The sequence below is a fragment of the Cydia fagiglandana genome, chromosome 19 (genome assembly GCF_963556715.1).
Source record: "Cydia fagiglandana chromosome 19, ilCydFagi1.1, whole genome shotgun sequence".
Classification (NCBI taxonomy): Eukaryota; Metazoa; Arthropoda; class Insecta; order Lepidoptera; family Tortricidae; genus Cydia; species Cydia fagiglandana.
Genome location: NC_085950.1, coordinates 11728364 through 11749414, shown reverse-complemented (window position 1 = coordinate 11749414; position 21051 = coordinate 11728364). Strand labels below are relative to the sequence as shown.

Here is a 21051-nt window from a genome sequence, read left to right as displayed (position 1 = left end):
CCACGAAAAAAAAAACTTGTAAAAAAGTTGCAGCGAACACAGTGTTTGTTATCATCACTCTCAAAAACATCCGTCGATTTGGACAAATTAGATTCCGATTTTCTGAAAAATGTTATATCAGACTCTCTGAAAAATCAAGCCCGTAAACCTAGAGGCAAGCGATGGAATTTAATGAACAAAATTTCTGCTTTACAAATTTTTAAGAGGTCACCCAAGACATACCGTTTTCTGCAGCATATAATGCCTTTGCCCAGTGTTCGAACAATTCAACGCTTACTTAAAGCTGTAGAAATTAATCCTGGTATTAATACCTCAACTCTGAAAATGTTAAAAGAGAAAGCTTCAACTATGTTACCAAATGACAAAATCTGCGCGTTATTGTTTGATGAGATATCATTAAAAAAGCGGCTAATTTACAATGAATGTTCAGATAAAGTTGAGGGATATGTTGACTACGGATCTGGAGAATACCGCGGAAGGAAAAACGAGATAGCAGATAAAGCTCTAGTCTTTATGCTTCAAGGAATTCGCAACAAATATAAACAGCCATTGGCGTTTTATTTCGTTAAAGGCACTATTTCCTCAGAAAACTTATTGAGTATTATCAAGGAAATTATTGCCACTGTTGAAGATATTGGTTTCACAGTCATCAGTACGGTTTGTGATCAAGGACCGACAAACTGCGGAGCATTAACATTGCTCAAAAAGTTATCACATTTACCGTCTACTGCTAACTATTTTCTAGTGAATCAGAGAAAAATATATACAGTTTTTGACGTTCCCCACTTATTCAAGTCAATTCGAAATAACTTTTATGAAGCCGGGTCTATGAAATTTGACGGTAAAGTGGCTAAGTGGCAACACTTACGTGACGCAGAAGCCATAAATACTGGAATGTTGTACTTTCATAAAATATCTTCTGTAATGCTAGATCCAAAACAAAAACATAAAATGAAAGTGAAATATGCCGCTCAAACTCTAAGTAATACTTTCGCAGCTATTCTAAAGATGATTGCAGAAAAATATGAAGACACAGAGTACGGAAAAGAAGTGGCACAAACATCCGAGGTAGTACGGGACCTTAATAATTTATTTGATTCTACTAATGGCCCATCAAACCCAAAAGATGTAATAAAGGGACGAAGACAAAATGTGTCTCGTAAAACCAATCACATAGAAATCTGGAATAGTTTTTTGAAAAAGCTGAAGTCAATGGAGTTCATGAAATCAGATAGCAGGTTAAGATTAAAAAGAGTCAGATGCGTGGAAGGTTACATTGTAACCATAAATTCGCTTAAAGATATCTGGTGTTATTGTAAGGATCAAGGATTTAACTATTTGAATTTACGCTCACTGAATCAAGACGCTCTTGAAAACCTATTCGGACTTATACGACAGAATAGCCCTACAAATCGAAATCCTACCTGCACACATTTTGTAAGTGCATTGAAATCAATTCACATTTCTGGAATGAATGCACCACATAACCGCGGATCTAATTGCGAAGAAGATTTGAACAAGTTATTGCTTGTCAATCCATTATGCCAACATGATGTTGATGGTGATGAGAAACTCACATCAATGACTACCAATGAAGAAGAAGAATATCCTGTTTTAATGATACCTGAAAATGAATTAGAGGAGCAAATATGGTGGATCTTAGAGGTTAATGCAGTCTTTCATTTTGCAATAAATTGTTATTGTAATTGGTAAATATTGAACAAAGTCTGATGGTTTTCTACCTGAGGAAGAGGCATAGGGCCAGGTGGGACCTCCATACAATTCAATGGACTTTGTGCACAAATTATACTGGAATACATAATTGTTCACTCTTTCCAATAATATATTGGATTATAAAGGAGCCTACTTAACAGTGGCGGCGCGTCCATTAAAGCCGATTCCCACCGGCTTGCCTGTTTTTGGACGTTCGAGCTGTAAAAGAAATATGTAAGCCAAATTTTATTAGCCCCGGCTTGCCTACGGATATGTTTCACGCGCCGCCCCTGCTACTTAAGCCAGATTTTTTCTACGATTTGAAGTTGCGATTGTTAGATTTGTTAGTTAGTATTGCAATTGTATATTTCAGATAAAATGTGCAATATCCCAATGTCGCTTTTCACCATGTGGTCAATATTTGGCGGCAAGCACCATAGCCGGGCAGATAGCGGTGTGGGAAGTACAGTCCGGTACTTGCACGGGCATCATCGAGCATCCCACATCACCAGAGCTCGGATAGGGTGAGCTATTTGCCTTATAATTTGACATGTCTTATGTCAAATTATAAGGCAAATAGCTCACCCTATCCGAGCTCTGCACATCACATAATGTTACAGCGATAGCATGGAACCCTAAAGGTAATATTATAATTAACTAAGAAACTTTTCGTTTTTATTATCATTATAATTTTCTTTTCTTGTTCTTTTATTTACGCTGTTGGTACAGTACGGATGTCTACCGTCTCCAATTCTCCCTCAATTGCTCAAAGGTTTACTGGAAGAGATCCCTTAACGGGATAAGTTCGCCTTTGTACTAATGACGAATGTTATTTTTCCTGTTTTGTTTTGTTTTTTGTACAATAAAGTGTTTTACTACTACTACTACTAAAGGTATATAAAACTTATATTTACTATGCTTTTAGTAGACATACATTCCATACATATTTGTAAGGGTGGTGAGCTAATTAACAGTTATGCTGTATATACATTTGCGTCTGTCCACGACTTACCCCCTTATTCATAAACGTTTACTAAAGTTCACAAGCCGATAATAATCGTTTGTCCCTTTCTGACGTATATTAGTATGATGGAAAGGGACAAACTATTATCAGCTTGTCAACTTTAGTAAGCGTTTATGGATAAGGGGGTTAATGCGTACAATTAGTACGTTCATCATCATCATCTGTTTTATTGTACCCCATAATGTATTGAGCCGGAGCGCCATCTAACTCAGCAGTCGAATTTGAAGTAGGTCCGTTTTTTTTCTTAGACCAATAAGTCTCTATGTATCCTGTATTGTATGTATCAGTGGCGGCGCGTCAAACATATTCATAGGCAAGCCGGGGCTAATTTGGCTTACATATTCCTTTACAACTCTGCTCAAACGTCCAAAAACAGGCAAGCCGATGGGAATCGGCTTTTATGGACGCGCCGCTACTGGTATGTATCTAAACTATTTATCTTTCAGGAAATGGTGTGTTGGCGTATTGCGATGTGTCCGGGCAGCTGGGTGCACTGATGAATTGCTATGGCAAGGACAGCAAGGCTGATGCTGATGCGCCTGACGATGTTGAAATGGTGGAGAGAGCTGATGATGGTAGGTTTATAATTATAAACTCCTCCTTCCGCCTCCTTGCATCGGTTTCCTCATCACCGAGGGTCGTGGCCACTTCTAGGGAACAGCTTCCCTTTGACAATTTGCCGCCATCTCTTTCTGTCTGTCGCCGAATGTATATAATTATAAATCACCAAATTGAGCAAAACTATCAGGGAATAAAGAAGTGGACCCAGTTACAAAATTGTCCTTATTAACAGCCAACCTGATGGCTTCACGTTTTATTTAATACTAATGATTTCTTATTTCAGGTAATGACTTGGACAATTTGATCGAAAACTATAACAGTGACGACGATGACAACGCGATATCGCTAGAGAAGCTCAAGAATGAAACGCTAGGGTTGGGGACAGTGAGAGACGAAGACGAGTCAAGACCCGTGTCGCGGCACGAGCCGGCGGCGACCACGGTGCCGCCGCAGGCGCCGTTCCAGCTTTCTGCGACCCCGGGACACCTTGAACATAGGTACGAGAACTGTTAATATATATCTAAGATACTACAATGGTGATGATGACAACGCTATATCACTAGAGAAGCTCAAGAATGAAACGCTAGGGTTGGGGACAGTGAGAGAGGAAGACGAGTCAAGACCCGTGTCGCGGCACGGCACATACAAATTAGATTCGCGTTCACAAAGTTACTCACCACCTTGTACCATCAGCCGCAAAAGTGCATGGCGACTATGAATGAATTCATTCATAATTTCTCCACGCAAATTCGCAGCTCATTGTACTTCAAAAAACCTTTAATTTATTATAAAGCTTAAAATTATGTTGTTAACTGCATATGGTTTTTACCATTCCAGATACATGTGCTGGAACGACATCGGCATAGTCCGATGCCACACGCAGGAGAACGGCGAGTCGACCATCGACGTAGAGTTCCACGACACCAACCTCCACCACGGGATCAATCTCAACAACTACCTGAATCACACCATGGCCAGCCTGTCTGCGAGCGTGCTGGTGTTGGCCTGTGAAACGTCTAGGTTAGTTAGGCCCATTTGTATCATTCCGCCAACCCGGGGTTAACCGGTTAAACCTGGAGTTACCATGGTTATTTACCAGTACAATTTGACACTAGGTTAATGGTGAAAAAATTACTGATCCTTCCATAGAAAGAGGCCGCCGAAAGACGCTGGATGCGGGTCGCTTCCAACCGGTACGAATGGAGGTCCAAGGGGGAGGCCTATGTTCAGCAGTGGACGTCTTATGGCTGAGATGATGATGATGATGATGATGAAACAAAATCTACCCTCAAATGGCTTCTTAAGTAAGCCAGTTGAGGTTGGATGAAAACATTACACGATCAAATAACGTAGGTTAAAGTCAGGTCGTTTGGTGACATATCTAGGCGGTTTTGCATTTGGTTGGTTAACCAATAAATCTTATAACTACCCGAAAATGTAAAAATTGTTTGTTTACTTTTATTTAAATACCTAAAGATACAGACTACAAGTGCTGGTATTAAAAAAAAGGTGGTACCAGAGTTAGGCTTGCAACTTTCAAAAAGATGATTGATTATACAATCAAATCCTTTATTATGTATGACCTTTCCGGAACATCGGAATTGTGTGTAATGCCAACTCCTATGTTGAATAAGACATGCACAAGATTTTAATGGTGATTATTATAGATAGACTACGCAATAGCTAATCTATTAAAAAAATATCTATATCTTACAGCAAACTAGTATGCATATCGCTGGTCGGCAGCAGCAAGGAGTGGAGCGTTTCCATGCCCGATACCGAGGAGATCCTGTGCGTCACGGCGGGCAGCGACGTCGTCGCGTGTGCGACTAACGCGAGGTTGCTGCGGCTGTTCACGCCAATGGGCACGCAGAGACAGGTCTGGTAAGTATTTTTTTTAATACGTCATAAATCGTAAACCGCAATTTTATTATGTTACTTGCTGCTACGGAACCCTTCATGGGTGAGTCCGACTCGCACTTGGCCGCTTTTTAACGCGTGTTGAAAAAGCTCCCGTGCGAATGGGGGCTTACGTAATTTTAGAGATCTAAGCATACATACAGACAGGCAGCGGGAAGCGACTTTGTTTTATACTATGTAGTGATGAACAATTTGTTACTAATCATAATTATTATTAACAAATCATTTTGTTTTAGATGATGCTTCGACTTCAAGGGTAAAAACGAATAAAACCACAGATTGTATACGAGGAACACCGCCAAAATATGGCTACAGCAACATAGAAATGACTCCACGAAAAAAAAAACTTGTAAAAAAGTTGCAGCGAACACAGTGTTTGTTATCATCACTCTCAAAAACATCCGTCGATTTGGACAAATTAGATTCCGATTTTCTGAAAAATGTTGTATCAGACTCTCTGAAAAATCAAGCCCGGAAACCTAGAGGCAAGCGATGGAATTTAATTAACAAAATTTCTGCTTTACAAATTTTTAAGAGGTCACCCAAGACATACCGTTTTCTGCAGCATATAATGCCTTTGCCCAGTGTTCGAACAATTCAACGCTTACTTAAAGCTGTAGAAATTAATCCTGGTATTAATACCTCAACTCTGAAAATTTTAAAAGAGAAAGCTTCAACTATGTTACCAAATGACAAAATCTGCGCGTTATTGTTTGATGAGATATCATTAGAAAAGCGGCTAATTTACAATGAATGTTCAGATAAAGTTGAGGGATATGTTGACTACGGATCTGGAGAATACCGCGGAAAGAAAAACGAGATAGCAGATAAAGCTCTAGTCTTTATGCTTCAAGGAATTCGCAACAAATATAAACAGCCATTGGCGTTTTATTTCGTTAAAGGCACTATTTCCTCAGAAAACTTAGAGTATTATCAAGGAAATTATTGCCACTGTTGAAGATATTGGTTTCACAGTCATCAGTACGGTTTGTGATCAAGGACCGACAAACTGCGGAGCATTAAACATTGCTCAAAAAGTTATCACATTTACCGTCTACTGCTAACTATTTTCTAGTGAATCAGAGAAAAATATATACAGTTTTTGACGTTCCCCACTTATTCAAGTCAATTCGAAATAACTTTTATGAAGCCGGGTCTATGAAATTTGACGGTAAAGTGGCTAAGTGGCAACACTTACGTGACGCAGAAGCCATAAATACTGGAATGTTGTACTTTCATAAAGTATCTTCTGTAATGCTAGATCCAAAACAAAAACATAAAATGAAAGTGAAATATGCCGCTCAAACTCTAAGTAATACTTTCGCAGCTATTCTAAAGATGATTGCAGAAAAATATGAAGACACAGAGTACGGAAAAGAAGTGGCACAAACATCCGAGGTAGTACGGGACCTTAATAATTTATTTGATTCTACTAATGGCCCATCAAACCCAAAAGATGTAATAAAGGGACGAAGACAAAATGTGTCTCGTAAAACCAATCACATAGAAATCTGGAATAGTTTTTTGAAAAAGCTGAAGTCAATGGAGTTCATGAAATCAGATAGCAGGTTAAGATTAAAAAGAGTCAGATGCGTGGAAGGTTATATTGTAACCATAAATTCGCTTAAAGATATCTGGTGTTATTGTAAGAATCAAGGATTTAACTATTTGAATTTACGCTCACTGAATCAAGACGCTCTTGAAAACCTATTCGGACTTATACGACAGAATAGCCCTACAAATCGAAATCCTACCTGCACACATTTTGTAAGTGCATTGAAATCAATTCATATTTCTGGAATGAATGCACCACATAACCGAGGATCTAATTGCGAAGAAGATTTGAACAAGTTATTGCTTGTCAATCCATTATGCCAACATGATGTTGATGGTGATGAGAAACTCACATCAATGACTACCAATGAAGAAGAAGAATATCCTGTTTTAATGATACCTGAAAATGAATTAGAGGAGCAAATTGAAACAGATTTAACAGACATAGAAAATCAACCTATTGTATATTTAAGCGGTTACATAGCTTATAGACTGTTGAAGAACGTAGGCTGTCAAATGTGTTCTAATTTGCTGAAACTGGAAGATGTTACAGATCACCCAATGTATAAATTTATAAGCTTGCGGGAGTGGTGGCAAGAAAAGAAATCATTAACGTACCCATCTATCCAGCTGTGTCGTACAATTGAGGAAGCGAAAAACTATTTTGAAAAAAATAGTCATTTATTATATGAAGAAAATGTCGGGCAAATGTTTTGCACACTTTTTGCGGCAAACATTAACATAACCTGGTGGACATGTAAGGAACATGAGGATTTCATGAAAAAACAATTATTTTGGTTTGTGACCAAAATCTTAATTAGAAGACAGTGCCAAATATTAAATTCGGATATTATTAAAACAGAAGAAATTTCTGCGAACGCTGCAAAGATAGCTCAACTGAGAAGCGCTGCAAAATAATATATGTAATTACGAGTATGCAATATCAATTCCACGCGGACGAAGTCGCGGGCAACACCGCGACTTCGTCCGCGTGGAATCTTATCTTCAACATTTTACATCTTTAGTACCTATAATTTTCATATCCAAGCAATGTTGACATTTTTTAGCAAGTTGTATGAAGTTTTAAGTCAAGTGGATTTTGATGTTGGTTGCTGAAATTACTTTTCTTGTATTCTCATAATAGGTACCTATGCCCTTATACAAAGATTCAAGTTCCGCATTCCGCACTCACAAAATATCTGATCTCCATACAAACTTTCAACCCCTTTTTCACCACCTTAGGGGATGAATTTTCATAAATGCTGAAATGAGTTTTCTTGTATTTTAATTTAAAACGTTTTTACAAAGTTTCAAGTTCCTTGCTTAAAATAAAATTTGCACCCGCAGACAAACTTCCATCCCCTTTTTAACCCCCTTAGGGGTTGAAATTCCAAAAACGTTGCAATCACTTTTTTTTGCATACGGCTATTATGCCTTTCTAAGAAGTTTCAAAACCATTTGTAATGGATTCAAACTTTCAACCCCTTTTTAACCCTGTTAGGGGATGAATTTTACAAAACGCTGAAATTACTTTTCCTGTCTTCTAATAATATCCCTAAATACAAAGATTCAAGTCCAACACTCGAAAAAATGTTTGATATCCATACAAACTTTCAACCCCTTTTTCATCACTTTAGAGGTTGAATTTTCAAAAACGCTGAAATTAGTTTTCTTGTATTTAAATAATATATCTTTTAACGAAGTTTCAAATTCGTAGCTCAAAAGAAAACTTTAACCCCATACAAACTTTACGTTCATAACATAAGCGTATTGTAATAATAAACTATCTGTATCATATCTTTAATATGTTAAATAAAATTATTTTTATATTTTGCTTTTATTTTATTAATCCTAGTGATACTCAAAATTTACTGTTACTATAGTACAGTACAGCAGCATGTACAGTCGCCATCAGATATATCGAAGCGGCCAAAGTGCTCACAAATATCTGAACACGCCTCTATTGTCATCGCGCTAGGTGCGTGTTCAGATATTTTTGAGCACCTCGGCCGCTCCGATATATCTGATGGCGACTGTATCGCACATTTATCGATATCGATAAAGAGTAGGTACGCCAGTAGTGGCAAGCCCTAGTGTTGTTTTTTTTTGTGTTGGCAATATTGACATGTATTTGGTGTGTTGGCACAATGTACGTTCATAATTCGGTTTAAGGCTTGTTCGAAAGTGCCGACTCTTAAAACGTAGTGATTATATGCTCAGTGGGCTGAAGCATGACATTCGGAAACAATCGCTGATTTATCCGTGTCATTTGAATGTTATTGTATTCACTTATTAATTATAGGAGATTTATTATAACCGGAAGATAATTCCAGTCCACCGGTAGGTCTCCTATACAGCAATATAGCAAATAATTAAAACATAGATTGTACTCCTCAAACGGTGACACTTTTGTTCAACAACTTTTAAAAATTATTAATTATTTAGACTCCCTATTTTTCTTACAAAATAAATATTATCTTCAATGAACGCCATCGCCACGCCACATCATTGTGATTGACGTTGCTTGTCAAGCCTTAAACACAACAAAATTCGCAATACATTGCGTCTTTGAATGACTTTTAAAGTATTATCAAACTGCACAACGGGACTTAATCACGTATTTAAGTTTTAAGATTTACCTCCGACGTTTCGAGGACGGCGTTGTCCCCGTGGTCTCGGAGAAGACTGGCTCAAGTTGACATCAACATCTTCTAGCCGCGCGAGTTTTTCGAACTACCCGCACTTGGTCTTGTTTATCAGTTTGAACGTTTTGCGCACTAGGGATGTCACTCTGTCGACACACAACACTAACGATATTCGATTTATCGACTGTCGATATTCGTTTCCGCTTACATTTACTAATGACTGGATTCCATGTGGATGAGATCTTAAAACCCTCGTCCCGATTAAAATTGCAATGTTTTAAAAAAAAAGTGTTAAAGTGTATTAAAAATCAAACTATAAGTTATTTTTAATAGTTGCTGAACAAATGTTCATGAGTATGAGGAATACAGCCTACAGTTAAATTTTTTGCTCATATTACAGGCCACACCCGGTATATGATTTTTCGAATCCGATCCGGATGTAACCTTGATCCTTCATCCCTTGTTCTGTTTCCGCCTAAAGGTTGTCTGGTAGAGAATGCCTTATGTCAATAAGTTTGCCTTTTGTACATTTGTATTTCTTTTGTGCAATAAAGATTTAAAAAATGAATCTAAAATAAAAAGCCTTAACCTAACTATGGAGGTTAAAAACCTAATAAGGCTCACTTGCCATTCCACTAACCTGGGGTTAACCGGTTAAACCTGGAGTTACCATGATTACCAGTACAATTTGACACTGGGTTAACGGTTTGACCGCTTAGCCCCGGGTTATTGAGATGGTGCAAGTGGGCCTAAGGCGCGTAAACGTTTGCAGACACATAAAACAACAGTTACCTGTTAAATCACGTATTTAGTTTAAACCGGCAATGTTAAATCAATAAGGCCGTAAAAGTACAGGTAACATCAATTAACAATTTCTTGGAGACTAAGATCACTTTTCACATTAAAGGATAACTCACGCTACACCGCGCCGTGTCCGGGCATAAGTGTCCGAAATGACATTTTCTATGACTGCTGATCGGTGACCACGTGGTGCTTTCCATAGAATAAGTTTTTGGCAAAAATTTCATTTTTGGTACAAGCTTTTATCGCTGACTGTGCTTTTCTTACGACAGACAACTAATACTCATTGAGACAATTCTAAAAACCCCTAACACAATTAGGTTACGTTGTTTCATCACAGAGTTCCTATGGCCACCTCCTGTCGCCATCATCAGATCAGCTCGATGGTACCATAATATTGCATTGTCATCCGATTTATACATGCATTCAAAATTTCAGCTCAATCGGAAACTGGGAAGTGGATCAAATTTAACTTGCAAGACTTGATTACACGCAGACAGACAGAGAACGGTCAGGTGAAACTAAATAAAAGCTTGTAAAAAGAACCGCCGGAAGCTCTGGCCCAGCCCCGGCCCGGTCTAGCTTGAGTCACCCTTTAAGGGTGGCTAGTTTCTGCTGAGGAGTTCTATAGATAAATCAATTTTAAAACCATGATAAACTAGCGGACGTGTGAACTACACCTCGCGAATCCCGTTCCGCAATATCGAAAAAAATCCAACAACAATCGACAAAAATTGTCGCTGCGATTGGTCCTTTGTTTCGTACGTTATCTTTTACTAATTATATATAAATATATAAATTTACTTATAAGTCTATGGAAAGGAGAGGAGAAATGGAAAATACTCCACCGACAAGAGGATACCTCTTAAATTGACGAAGAAGAAGAAGTCTACCATATTTTTGCAAGTGGCATTTTCTTATAATTATAAATATTATAAAATATACATCAGGTTTAACATACTGACAGCTAGAATCCGATGCCGACTGTACAAAAGTCAATATGTTGCTTAGTTTAAGAGTTGCAACGGAATATGAAACGTGTGCCACATAATAGTCTTTGTCTAATTTGATTTTATTGTTTACAAGTATAATTTACGCTTTACTGTTTCATTGCGGATGACTGACTGTTCGAAAAATATCAAGTAAGTATTTTTAAAACGTATAATACAATCAAACTCACGATCGGTTCATATCGTTCTGAAGCAGCAAACTTGAATATTACCAAATCTATAGCCATTTTTCAAAGTCAAACGCACGATCGTATCGTATAAAACAAAGCTAGCAAAGACAACAAGGTACATGTAGATTATTACAAACACATTTTGAGCTTTTTGAAATATGATCGGGAATTTCAATGGCTATGCCCATCTCTCTTTCTTGTTAGGCAAAGACGCAGAAAAACTGTATTCGACATGAAGCCACTACGGTGAAGATGGATCTTAAGGTGGATGTCTAGGGATGGGATGCCGATTATCAGCCAAAAGATGGCGTCACTGTGCACGAATTGTGGATTTTCACTATTTCTCCCCAAATACAAAGTTTCATTAAGATGTGTTGATATGTGCGAAAACTATAAAAAATATTACATCCAAATCGAGACATGTTTAACTCAACAGTGTCTCATTTCGTTATTATCGGAATCAAACTGCAAAATATTGCAATTTCTTGCATTCACGCACACTTACACACCTTAAGTCAGTGTCAAATGTCAGTAGATTTGGAATGTTACAATAAAGTATCCTAGAAGGCGCAGTTCAGCGCATGAAATTTTATTTTTTGTAAAAAAATTTAGAATTTAAATTCTTATGTGACATTGACAAGTAACTTGGAACCAACTGGAATTTTGAAACGTAAATTGTCATGTGCTTGTGGCACCCACAACATCTGTTTTGAATAAATTTAAGCTAGTTACAATGATTCTGGGTTCAAATCACGACGGTGCTTATTTTTTTTTGTTTTTTTTTTATGAAAAGTTTTATAATTTATATATTGTTATTCTTATTATCAATTGAAAATGACGCAAATTGTTTTAGGTACCTAAAATTAAAAAAAACGCTTTTAATTTTACCTTAGTAGTAACGTAACACTACTAAGCTGGCGTGTGAGTCACATTGTTGGGGAAGAAATGAGAAACAGAAAAAATCAAAATAGGTATATCGTTCTTTAAACACAATAAAATATTGTGATTATGATGGGATGTGAACTCGTTCATTTAGGTATATTGTTGTACATAATTATAATTATGTTTCCTTACGTTTATACAGCAGTCAGCCTTACTTTCTGTACCTATCGTAAATATCGTAGTCATTGTTGGTCAGTCCTAAAAACTATACCTAACTATAGTTAGTTTTTTTAAGCATTAGAAAGAACTACAAAGAAGGTAAGCGATCTTGACATGTCTTTTAATAGAAAAACGTTTTTAAAAAATCGGTAACTATTACTTATGAAAGCAGAAGATTATAAATGATCGTATTAGATTCATAATTGTTACATATTTGCCGTAACTTATTTTTAAAATGTGTTTTTCAATTAAAAGACGCATCAAGATTGTTTACCTTATTTCTAAAGCTAAAAAAAACGAACTATAAAGTAAGTAAGTATACCTTTACCTACATTTTATTGAATCCAGTAACTGTAATGCCATACGATAAATAAATAAATTGAAATTATACATAGTTACCATTTTACATAAACACCTAATGTTGTTCTATCTAGATAGGTTTTTAGAAAATGCAATGCTAAAGGATATTGAGAGCATTTCCACGCTGGATGACTATATGGTCAGCCTTTCCACCTTTTCTAATATATATATACCTATTAAAACTAATTTAGAGTTAAAATAGATACTATACATTATATTATTATTTAGAAAAACAGTACTTAACCGTTTTAGTTAGTTAAGTTTTTAAAATGTACCTCCAACTTTTCCGTCCCCGTTGTCTAAGAGAACTAAGAGCCCGACCCGACAACCACGGAGACTACGCCGTCGGAACGTTGGAACTCGGAGGTAAATTTTAATAACTTAATTATACGCGATTAGGTAAGTCCCGTTTGATAATGATTAAAAATCGTAAAATAATCGTGTGATAAAAAATAAGGTCATAAAAAGCCAAAAAATGAAATAAAATAAATACAAAAAGAAATGAGTCTTTGTTCGTGGTTTGAACCCTGTCATGCTGTTCAACTTATAAGACTTATACTCATTAGCTAAAAGCCACTAGACCATTTGACCATAGTAGACCCGGGCGAAATATGCCTTCTTATTTAAGTAAGTAACCCATTACTGTCAAAAATATCAAGTTTGAATTGATTTGAAATATAATTTTTCATTGTCGACTTATTGACATCCAAACGTTGCGAGCATGTTGCACATTAAACCAATTGGCAACGTCGCGCGGGGAAACCTTCTATAAATGTATGTCCTTTTATATTTTGTTATTTATGAATTTATGACGATTCTTCTAATACTTATGTTGCAAATTGATTAAATTATCGAGAGAAAATTGCTAATGCAAAGAAAACAAGAAATATCCGTTTCATTTCGCATGCTATGAAAGACGGTCATTGTTGTTGTAAAAGGTGTGCAGGAAATGATAGGGTAGACCGGGGGCAATAGTACCATTTTTTGGATAATGGTTCCTAGTTCAGAATGTATAGGAGTTGAACCAAAACTGTACGTACCTACATATGAAATAGTAGGTTATTGATTTACGTATTTTTGAGGGTAATTGTTGTTAACGGTAAGAATATGGTAGAAAATCCCGTTTTTCGTCAATGATTCCTTGTGTTACAATTGACCCTTCGTGCGGTGCAGGTCAATAGTACCAAAAATTGGAACGTAAATAAAACCCAAACAATATGTTTATTATATAAAGGTTTATTATTTTAGAGCTTAACTGTAATTAGTATTCTAATTCTAGGGTAACCATGCATGTCGTAAATAAATTAATAACTTTGTTTTTCAACTAGACTAGAAAATTTACGTTAATACGGTAATACGGTAATAATTTACGGTAATAAGTTTCAGTATAGTTTTGATTAAGTTGGGGACAGGTAGCGAAATTAGGTATGTTTAGGTAAATAGGTAGGTATTGTTTTTTTATAATTTACTTGGGCGAAGTTGGGCACTAACGGTAAAGTTAGGGTTTTGGTTAGAAAATGAATCTCCGCGAAAGTAACAGAGGTGACATTCTTATACAAGGGAATACATAAAGTAGGTAAGAATAGATTTCTACTTTGACGTCACTGCACTTGCATTTGCAGAAAAAATAACTTAAAAGTAACAAAAAAATAATACTTTCACACCTTGTCAGAAAATAATGTAGGTACGCTGCATTAGGTGGGATTGGGATCTCAATCAATATCATGTTAGTGATGACAACACGGTACACAGAAAGCAATTAACGATATCTTGTCAAGAATTGACAAATATATCGACTAGTAAAAATTACCCTTGTTTCACAAAATAATTGTCATTTAAGATGGACAATTGTACCAAAATACCTGTCATGTTTATATGAAATTCTATACAAAACAATCTACGAAATTGTCACCTGTCACCTGTCACTTGTCAATTGTCACTCGACATATGTCACTGACAAATGTCGGTGTGGTAAAACAGAGGTCTGTCATTTTTTGACAATTGCCATACCTGTCGTAGTTGGTGAAATAGGGTCAGTACACTCTTCATGAGCCCACAATTGACAATTATCACATTGCACCCATGTTTCATTGGATCTGCTTATACTATAAGGCTCACCACAGACTAGGCAATAGTATTCTTCTACAGAATCCTCCTTGTCGTTGAATATTTTTTCCTTTTCCGGTCCCTTTCCCCTTGTCTATTACCTTGCCTTTTCCCTTCCCTTTTGCTTTTTCCGTCTCATATTTTTCCTTTATTTTTGGTTTCTCCTAATGCTTTTTTAATATTTTTGGTAACATTGTTAAGGAGTCGTTTGTACCGCGGTGTCAATTGTAACGGTACAATTGTCCCCGGCTCACATAGTTACTAATGCCCCCGAGTACCCAAACTTACATAAAGTATTTATATTTCAATTCCTTTACCTAACTCATCCCCATACTGTCCCACAAAAGAAACTTTGATAACTAACTAATCATAATCAAATACCAATCTAACTCTAGGATTATTTAGTTTTGAATAATATGACAAAATATTTCTCGTAAATACTTACTTTGATCACTCGAAAACAAAAATGGTCTCCGCGCACCTCCGTTCCGCGTCGCAGCGAGCGGCCGACTAGTGAGCGGGTCCAGACAAGTATTGGGCTTTATCGTGTATACCCACATATTCATATTTCGTTGTAATTGTGAAGATAATAACGATGGTACTATTGCCCCGTGGTACTATTGCACCCGGTCTACCCTACGTTTCTGCACTAGAGCAGTTTAGGTTCCAATTCCAAGTACGATTTTATTATTCTTTTTACAATAAGGAATTGAAATTTGGGTATAAATGGATTTGTTATACAATTTCCATTCTGATATTTGACTCCCCATTCCATAAATAACGATATTACTTTTGGCCAAATTGTTAATTGAAAGTACCTACTCTCAAAAATACCTAGTATAAAAATTTATTAAAAAAACACATGCATTTTACTTTCCTTATATGCGATATGAAAAGTAGAGTGTTTTAACTCGGGTGAAAGGCAACATTTTTGAAAAAAATATCAACAAGAAATGATCACTTGGTTAATAATCTACTAATGTTATTGTTATGCACAAGTAGAACATATAGAATCTTGTTTATTTACAAGAAGATGACATTTTTTTCCACATACCTATATATTTTTGAGAAAAATATAGCTAGGTATTTTAGTTTAAAAATCATTGTTACAATAAATATAGGCTTTTCCAGCGAACATTTATATTTCTGCCGAACCGAAAGCAGAATTCACAAGGCTTTTCGGTGGACGACCGTTACGCGAATGATTGTTTGGACTGACCTTTCTATTAAATGTATAGTTATATAAATGTATTATATTAAATCTGGGAATGAAATTATATCGGAAAGGAGACTCTTAAATGAGTATACTCGTAACATGCTTTGTGCATTAAATATATCTCCCTCTATTGAGTGAAAATAAAATAAAATACACAGGTAATCTGTGTTGCGGTTTTAAAGTGCCATCTGTTACACCTTTGATAAATGAAAAATGATTGCTTGTCAAATGAAGTCGCCATGTTAGAATTACACCTACACTATAAGCATCACTCACACAAACAAGCAATGGGGCAAATTTTTACCAATATTCAAAGGCTTTTTTCTTAATAATATTATAGGCCAGTCATATCGAACATTAAATTCGCAAGCTAACGGCTAGTTCTGATTTTTTAATATGTTGTTAGGATCACTACCAGCATTGTAAATCCAAGTTTGCAGCTTCGAAAGACCTGTGCTAACTTTGCAGCACTCAAAAAACCGCGAAATTTTCGTACTTTTTTTGGTATTCTCAATATAAGTCCTAAGCTATGCATTTTTTGCCAAAAACGTCTATGAATTAACTAAAGTTAACTAAAATTGCTACAATTTGAGATCAGAATAAATTTTGTAAGTTTAATACTTACCGAGATACCGCTCTGCAAAAATGGGCAATTTTATCCAGTATAGTGAAATTTTAACATTCGGGCGATTTTCGACCCCGAAATCAGAAAAAAATATTTATTTTACGGGTAATTTAATAAAACGATGTTGTAGAAAATGTAATTACCTTTAATATTAAGCAAACAATGATATCTCTTGACTGTACCGTTTACTCTAATCTTAAAAATCCAAAAAGTGGGAAAACTGCATTTTTCGCAAATTTGCTCTGTTTAGTTCTCAGAATGATTTGAGGGTAGTCTGAATTGTAAATATTTATTAAACATATTTAAAAGGTATCAAAAATAACATTTAGTTAGAGCTGTTCATTTTGAAATAATTCAGTCTGAAAAAGCAGCAGCAAAATTTGCATTTAAGGCCTGCTGCTTTTATACAGGTACAGCCGCCTCCGCTACATCCTTTCTTGTACCCGCATGACAAAAATTTCAGAAGGAAGGGAGGTGACTACTTCACTCGTCATTTCCCATCCCCATTGAATTGCATCGTTTTCCACCCCCAACCACTTCTGAATTTGGTGGTAAGTTCGGTAAGCATGGAATGTTGCACTATCTTCCGTTGGAGGCAAACTGGCCAAGTCAACCTTAGCGAAGGCGGCTGTTTTTATATTTTTTTGTAGCGTAATCTATGGAGCACGGAGCGTATCTTTTGTGTAGTTCCCTCCATATAAAGCTACTAGGCATTTTGTTCCGGCAGCTGCAATTGCTGGGTAGGCTGCATTAGGTTGCAGGAATACTTCAGCTATGGTGATAAGCTCAACGTTCTTCTTAATGGCGCTCCACAGTTTGTTCCAGACACATGCCAGAAAAGGGCAGAGGTAGTATCACACCCAGTGAAGGCGGGGAGAAACAACTCGAATCCTGGGGAAACTTCCAAATCTCCGCGATTAAATGAGGTTGAGGAATGTTGTATAGGGCCAGAGTCACCACTGCCACTTTTCTGGAAAAAACTATTCTTCACAACCGAACCCATTTAGAAGGACAATGAGGTCCACATCCTGGCCAATGATTAGCACTGATTTAAAAGAGGTGCTCTTGTCAAGTGCCGCCGTGACGATGTCACAGTCAGCATCCTCTACTGCCTGCTTTGTCTCATTCCCTGGCTTCGGAAAGTTCGGAAGGCGGAGCATATCAGGGCAATCAGTCGCCGCTTGTTGCTGTCGTTAGCCAATGACTTCTCCTGGGTTATTTTTATAATGGTTGACTCTTGAAAGACGATTTCGTTACACTGCAGAGAACCATAGCGCCTTACGAGTTCGGCAGTTTTTGTGTTCTTCTCTGCTCCATCCTCAGGATATCCGTCAAAGACCAGAGCAACATTCCGTCCGAAATGATTGTAGGTGTAGCTGACGTACCCTGCAACGATATTCCTCACGGAGTTGTTACGATGCCATATCACCTTGTGCAGTAAGAAACACCCATCTACCACAACAAACATGTCGGCTCCTACTGAGATGCTTTGAGGTAGCGGAGTGAAAGCTGAGTAGAACAACGAACCCTCTTCTGTGAACAATGCCGTGGGGGGTGGAGCTAACTAAACAAATCAAATATACGAAAAAAGCAGCTTCCCATTTTTTGGATTTTTAAGATTTGTGAGTAAACGGTATGGTCTAAAGATTAAATATATGTATTTGCTTAAATTAAAGGTAATGCCATTTTCTAGAACATAGTTTTATTACTTTACCCGTAAAATGAGTATTTTCTTTGATTTCGTGTCGAAAATTGAACAAATCTTAAAATTTCGCTAAAAGTGGATAAAATTGCCCATTTTTGCAGAGCAGTATCTCGGTAAGTATTGTACTTACAGAATTGATTCTGGTCTTAAATTGTAACAATTTTAGTTAACTTTAGTTTGTTCATAGACGTTTTTGATAAAAAATGAATAGTTTAGGAGCTATATTGAGAATACCAAAAAAAGTATGAAAATTTCGCGGTTTTTCGAGTGGTGCAAAGTTAGCACAGGTCTTTCGAAGCTGCAAACTTGGATTTACAATTCTGGTAGTGATCCTAACAACATATTAAAAAATCAGAACTAGCCGTTAGCTTGCGAATTTAGCAATTTTTTGTGTTAAATATGACCGGCCTATTAATCAAAATCTATATTTATAGATTTTGATTAATATTATTAAGAAAAAAGCCTTTATTTTTTTACGTTAAGCGAAGACAGAAGTATATATACTACCCAAACATTACATATACAAGTGAAGAAACCCTATATAATAGGAGCTAGGGTGCCAAGAAGTTTGTATGAAATTCGAGCAAGGAGAACCACCTTAATGAGTAATGAATGAACAGAGACAATAACCAGTCTTCTTGTTATACTTATTACCAATGCAAGCTCTGTTCTAATACGACCAATGTATCTGTAGTCTACTGTAACGCATAGTTAATATGGATCTGAAGATCAAGTTATACTAGACGAGCTACCAGCTGTTACGGAACGTCTTCACAAGTAGCAGTACTATCGTTAACACTTACTGAACTTAAGCTTTATTACAACGACATAGAACCTACTAATGATCAGCCAATTGTGTTGCGGTTACTAACAGCAGCATTAATTGACCATCGATGAACCGTAAGTCCTAGCAATAAGGTTTAAGTGCGAACTATCAGTTAACAGTAAGGATGGCTTTGTTTTACTTCGGGCAGTGACCTCGCGCAAAAAGTGTTCGGTTTTTACTGTAATTAATCGGTGAAATTGATCGATTAAAAACCTGGAGGTGTAATACGTCAAATTGAAGATGATACTTAAAGTTAAATTGTCAGGGTACTTGGTAGTTTGTATGTATATAGGGTAGGGCATGTCGATAGAGATAGTATTTCGAGAATTTATATCAGTAGAATTAATGTGGAGGGAAGTACGAGGAAAGGAAAACCGAGGAAAAGGTGGATGGACTGTGTGAGAGATGATATGAAACGAAAGCAAGTGAATGACGAAATGACGGGCGACAGAGAGGTGTGGAAGAGAAAGACATGCTGCGCCGACCCCAAGTGAATGGGACAAGGGCAAGAGAATGAGGATATCAGTAGAATTTAAAAATTTGGGCACATGGATCAAAAACTTTTGCAGTCTGTATAAGGATATGCGACTTTCCTGTGGACGTCATGAAATAAATGGAGTTTAAAGGTTAATTTTCTTGCCTGGCCCTTACAGGCATGTTCGAACTTCCTACTTTTTAAAAGCTGTCTGAAAGTGTCAGAATATTTAGTCACCGAAATCAGGCATTTTTTTTTTGCTAGCCTATTAAGGTGTCCCACTGCTGGGCAAAGGCCTCTCCCCTTGTCTTCCACGACTCCCGACATAGCGCCTGCTCTGGCCAGTTACTGAGAAAGGTGTCTAGGTCATCCCGCCATCTCCGTCTGGGCCTTCCGCGTCCGATAAAACTTTTAATTCAAATCAATAGCTAATAAGCATGAATACACCAGATCGCATATAAAAAGTACAATCCATTCGCGCATTCGCTCCGTCTACACCAAAAAAAAAACTTCACAAATACACACACACACAAAAAACGCGTGAAAGTGTCAATACTCACAGCTAATAACTGTCACTTTCGATCAGTCCGATTGGGACCAATAACCATTTAAATTAAATCTTAACGAGCCAATGTGAGCAATTACTGGTCATTTGACCCCAATAGTGGGATTAGGGTCATTGTGTAGCCAGTGCCCGTGTATCTAAGGCTGGTGTAAGATGAATAGCGATTTTTGTACAATCAGTATCTGAAAGTTAGTTTGAAAGTTTCTAAAATAATTGAATTTTGAATAGGTTTTGTTGCCAACTGACTTTAAGACGATTTTAACAATAAAAGCTCATATAAAAGCGATAATATTTTATATTATCCTTTGAGAAGTCGGATTCGATTTTTTTTTCTAAGTTAAAAGATTGGAAGTGGACAGTATGAAGAAGACGGTGGAGATTTTTGTGATTTATACCAAATTATACATGCAGCAGTTACTACAAAAATTTAACTTCCTAATAAACTTTCTGTCTTTAGGTACCGTAAATATAGTACACTACTTATATAGTCTTATACTACAAATATACCATTTTTAACGTTGATTCTTAATGAGCCATTATGATTTTGTACTTAAATACATTTATTTTGAAACCTACTAATGCATTTTCTATATTATATTTTCATCATAATTTGAAATACACTTATACATATTTTACTGGACCTTGAATTTGGATCATAGTAAGTAGTGAACTAA

General features: G+C 36.6%; 2 protein-coding genes across 2 annotated transcripts in view; one reads left to right on the top strand and one right to left on the bottom strand.

Annotated features, from left to right (window-relative positions):
• LOC134673792 (agrin) overlaps window positions 1-21051 on the bottom strand; it is a 143704-nt gene that overhangs the window by 117156 nt on the left and 5497 nt on the right. The gene's annotated exons all lie outside the window — the stretch shown is intronic.
• Window positions 2322-5839, top strand: LOC134673770 (WD repeat and HMG-box DNA-binding protein 1-like). The gene is made up of 6 exons (XM_063531792.1): window positions 2322-2354; window positions 3184-3312; window positions 3582-3795; window positions 4136-4318; window positions 5015-5177; window positions 5455-5839. The coding sequence occupies exons 2-6, from the start codon at window positions 3234-3236 to the stop codon at window positions 5476-5478; spliced, it is 663 nt and encodes a 220-aa protein (XP_063387862.1). The 5' UTR covers window positions 2322-2354; window positions 3184-3233; the 3' UTR covers window positions 5479-5839.

Coding starts and splice junctions, on each gene's coding strand:
- LOC134673770 (XM_063531792.1), top strand. CDS start 3,234: ATGAATTGCTATGGCAAGGACAGCAAGGCTGATGCTGATGCGCCTGAC. Junction 3,313..3,581: donor GGTGGAGAGAGCTGATGATG/GTAGGTTTATAA, acceptor TTCTTATTTCAG/GTAATGACTTGGACAATTTG. Junction 5,178..5,454: donor CAATGGGCACGCAGAGACAG/GTCTGGTAAGTA, acceptor ATTTTGTTTTAG/ATGATGCTTCGACTTCAAGG.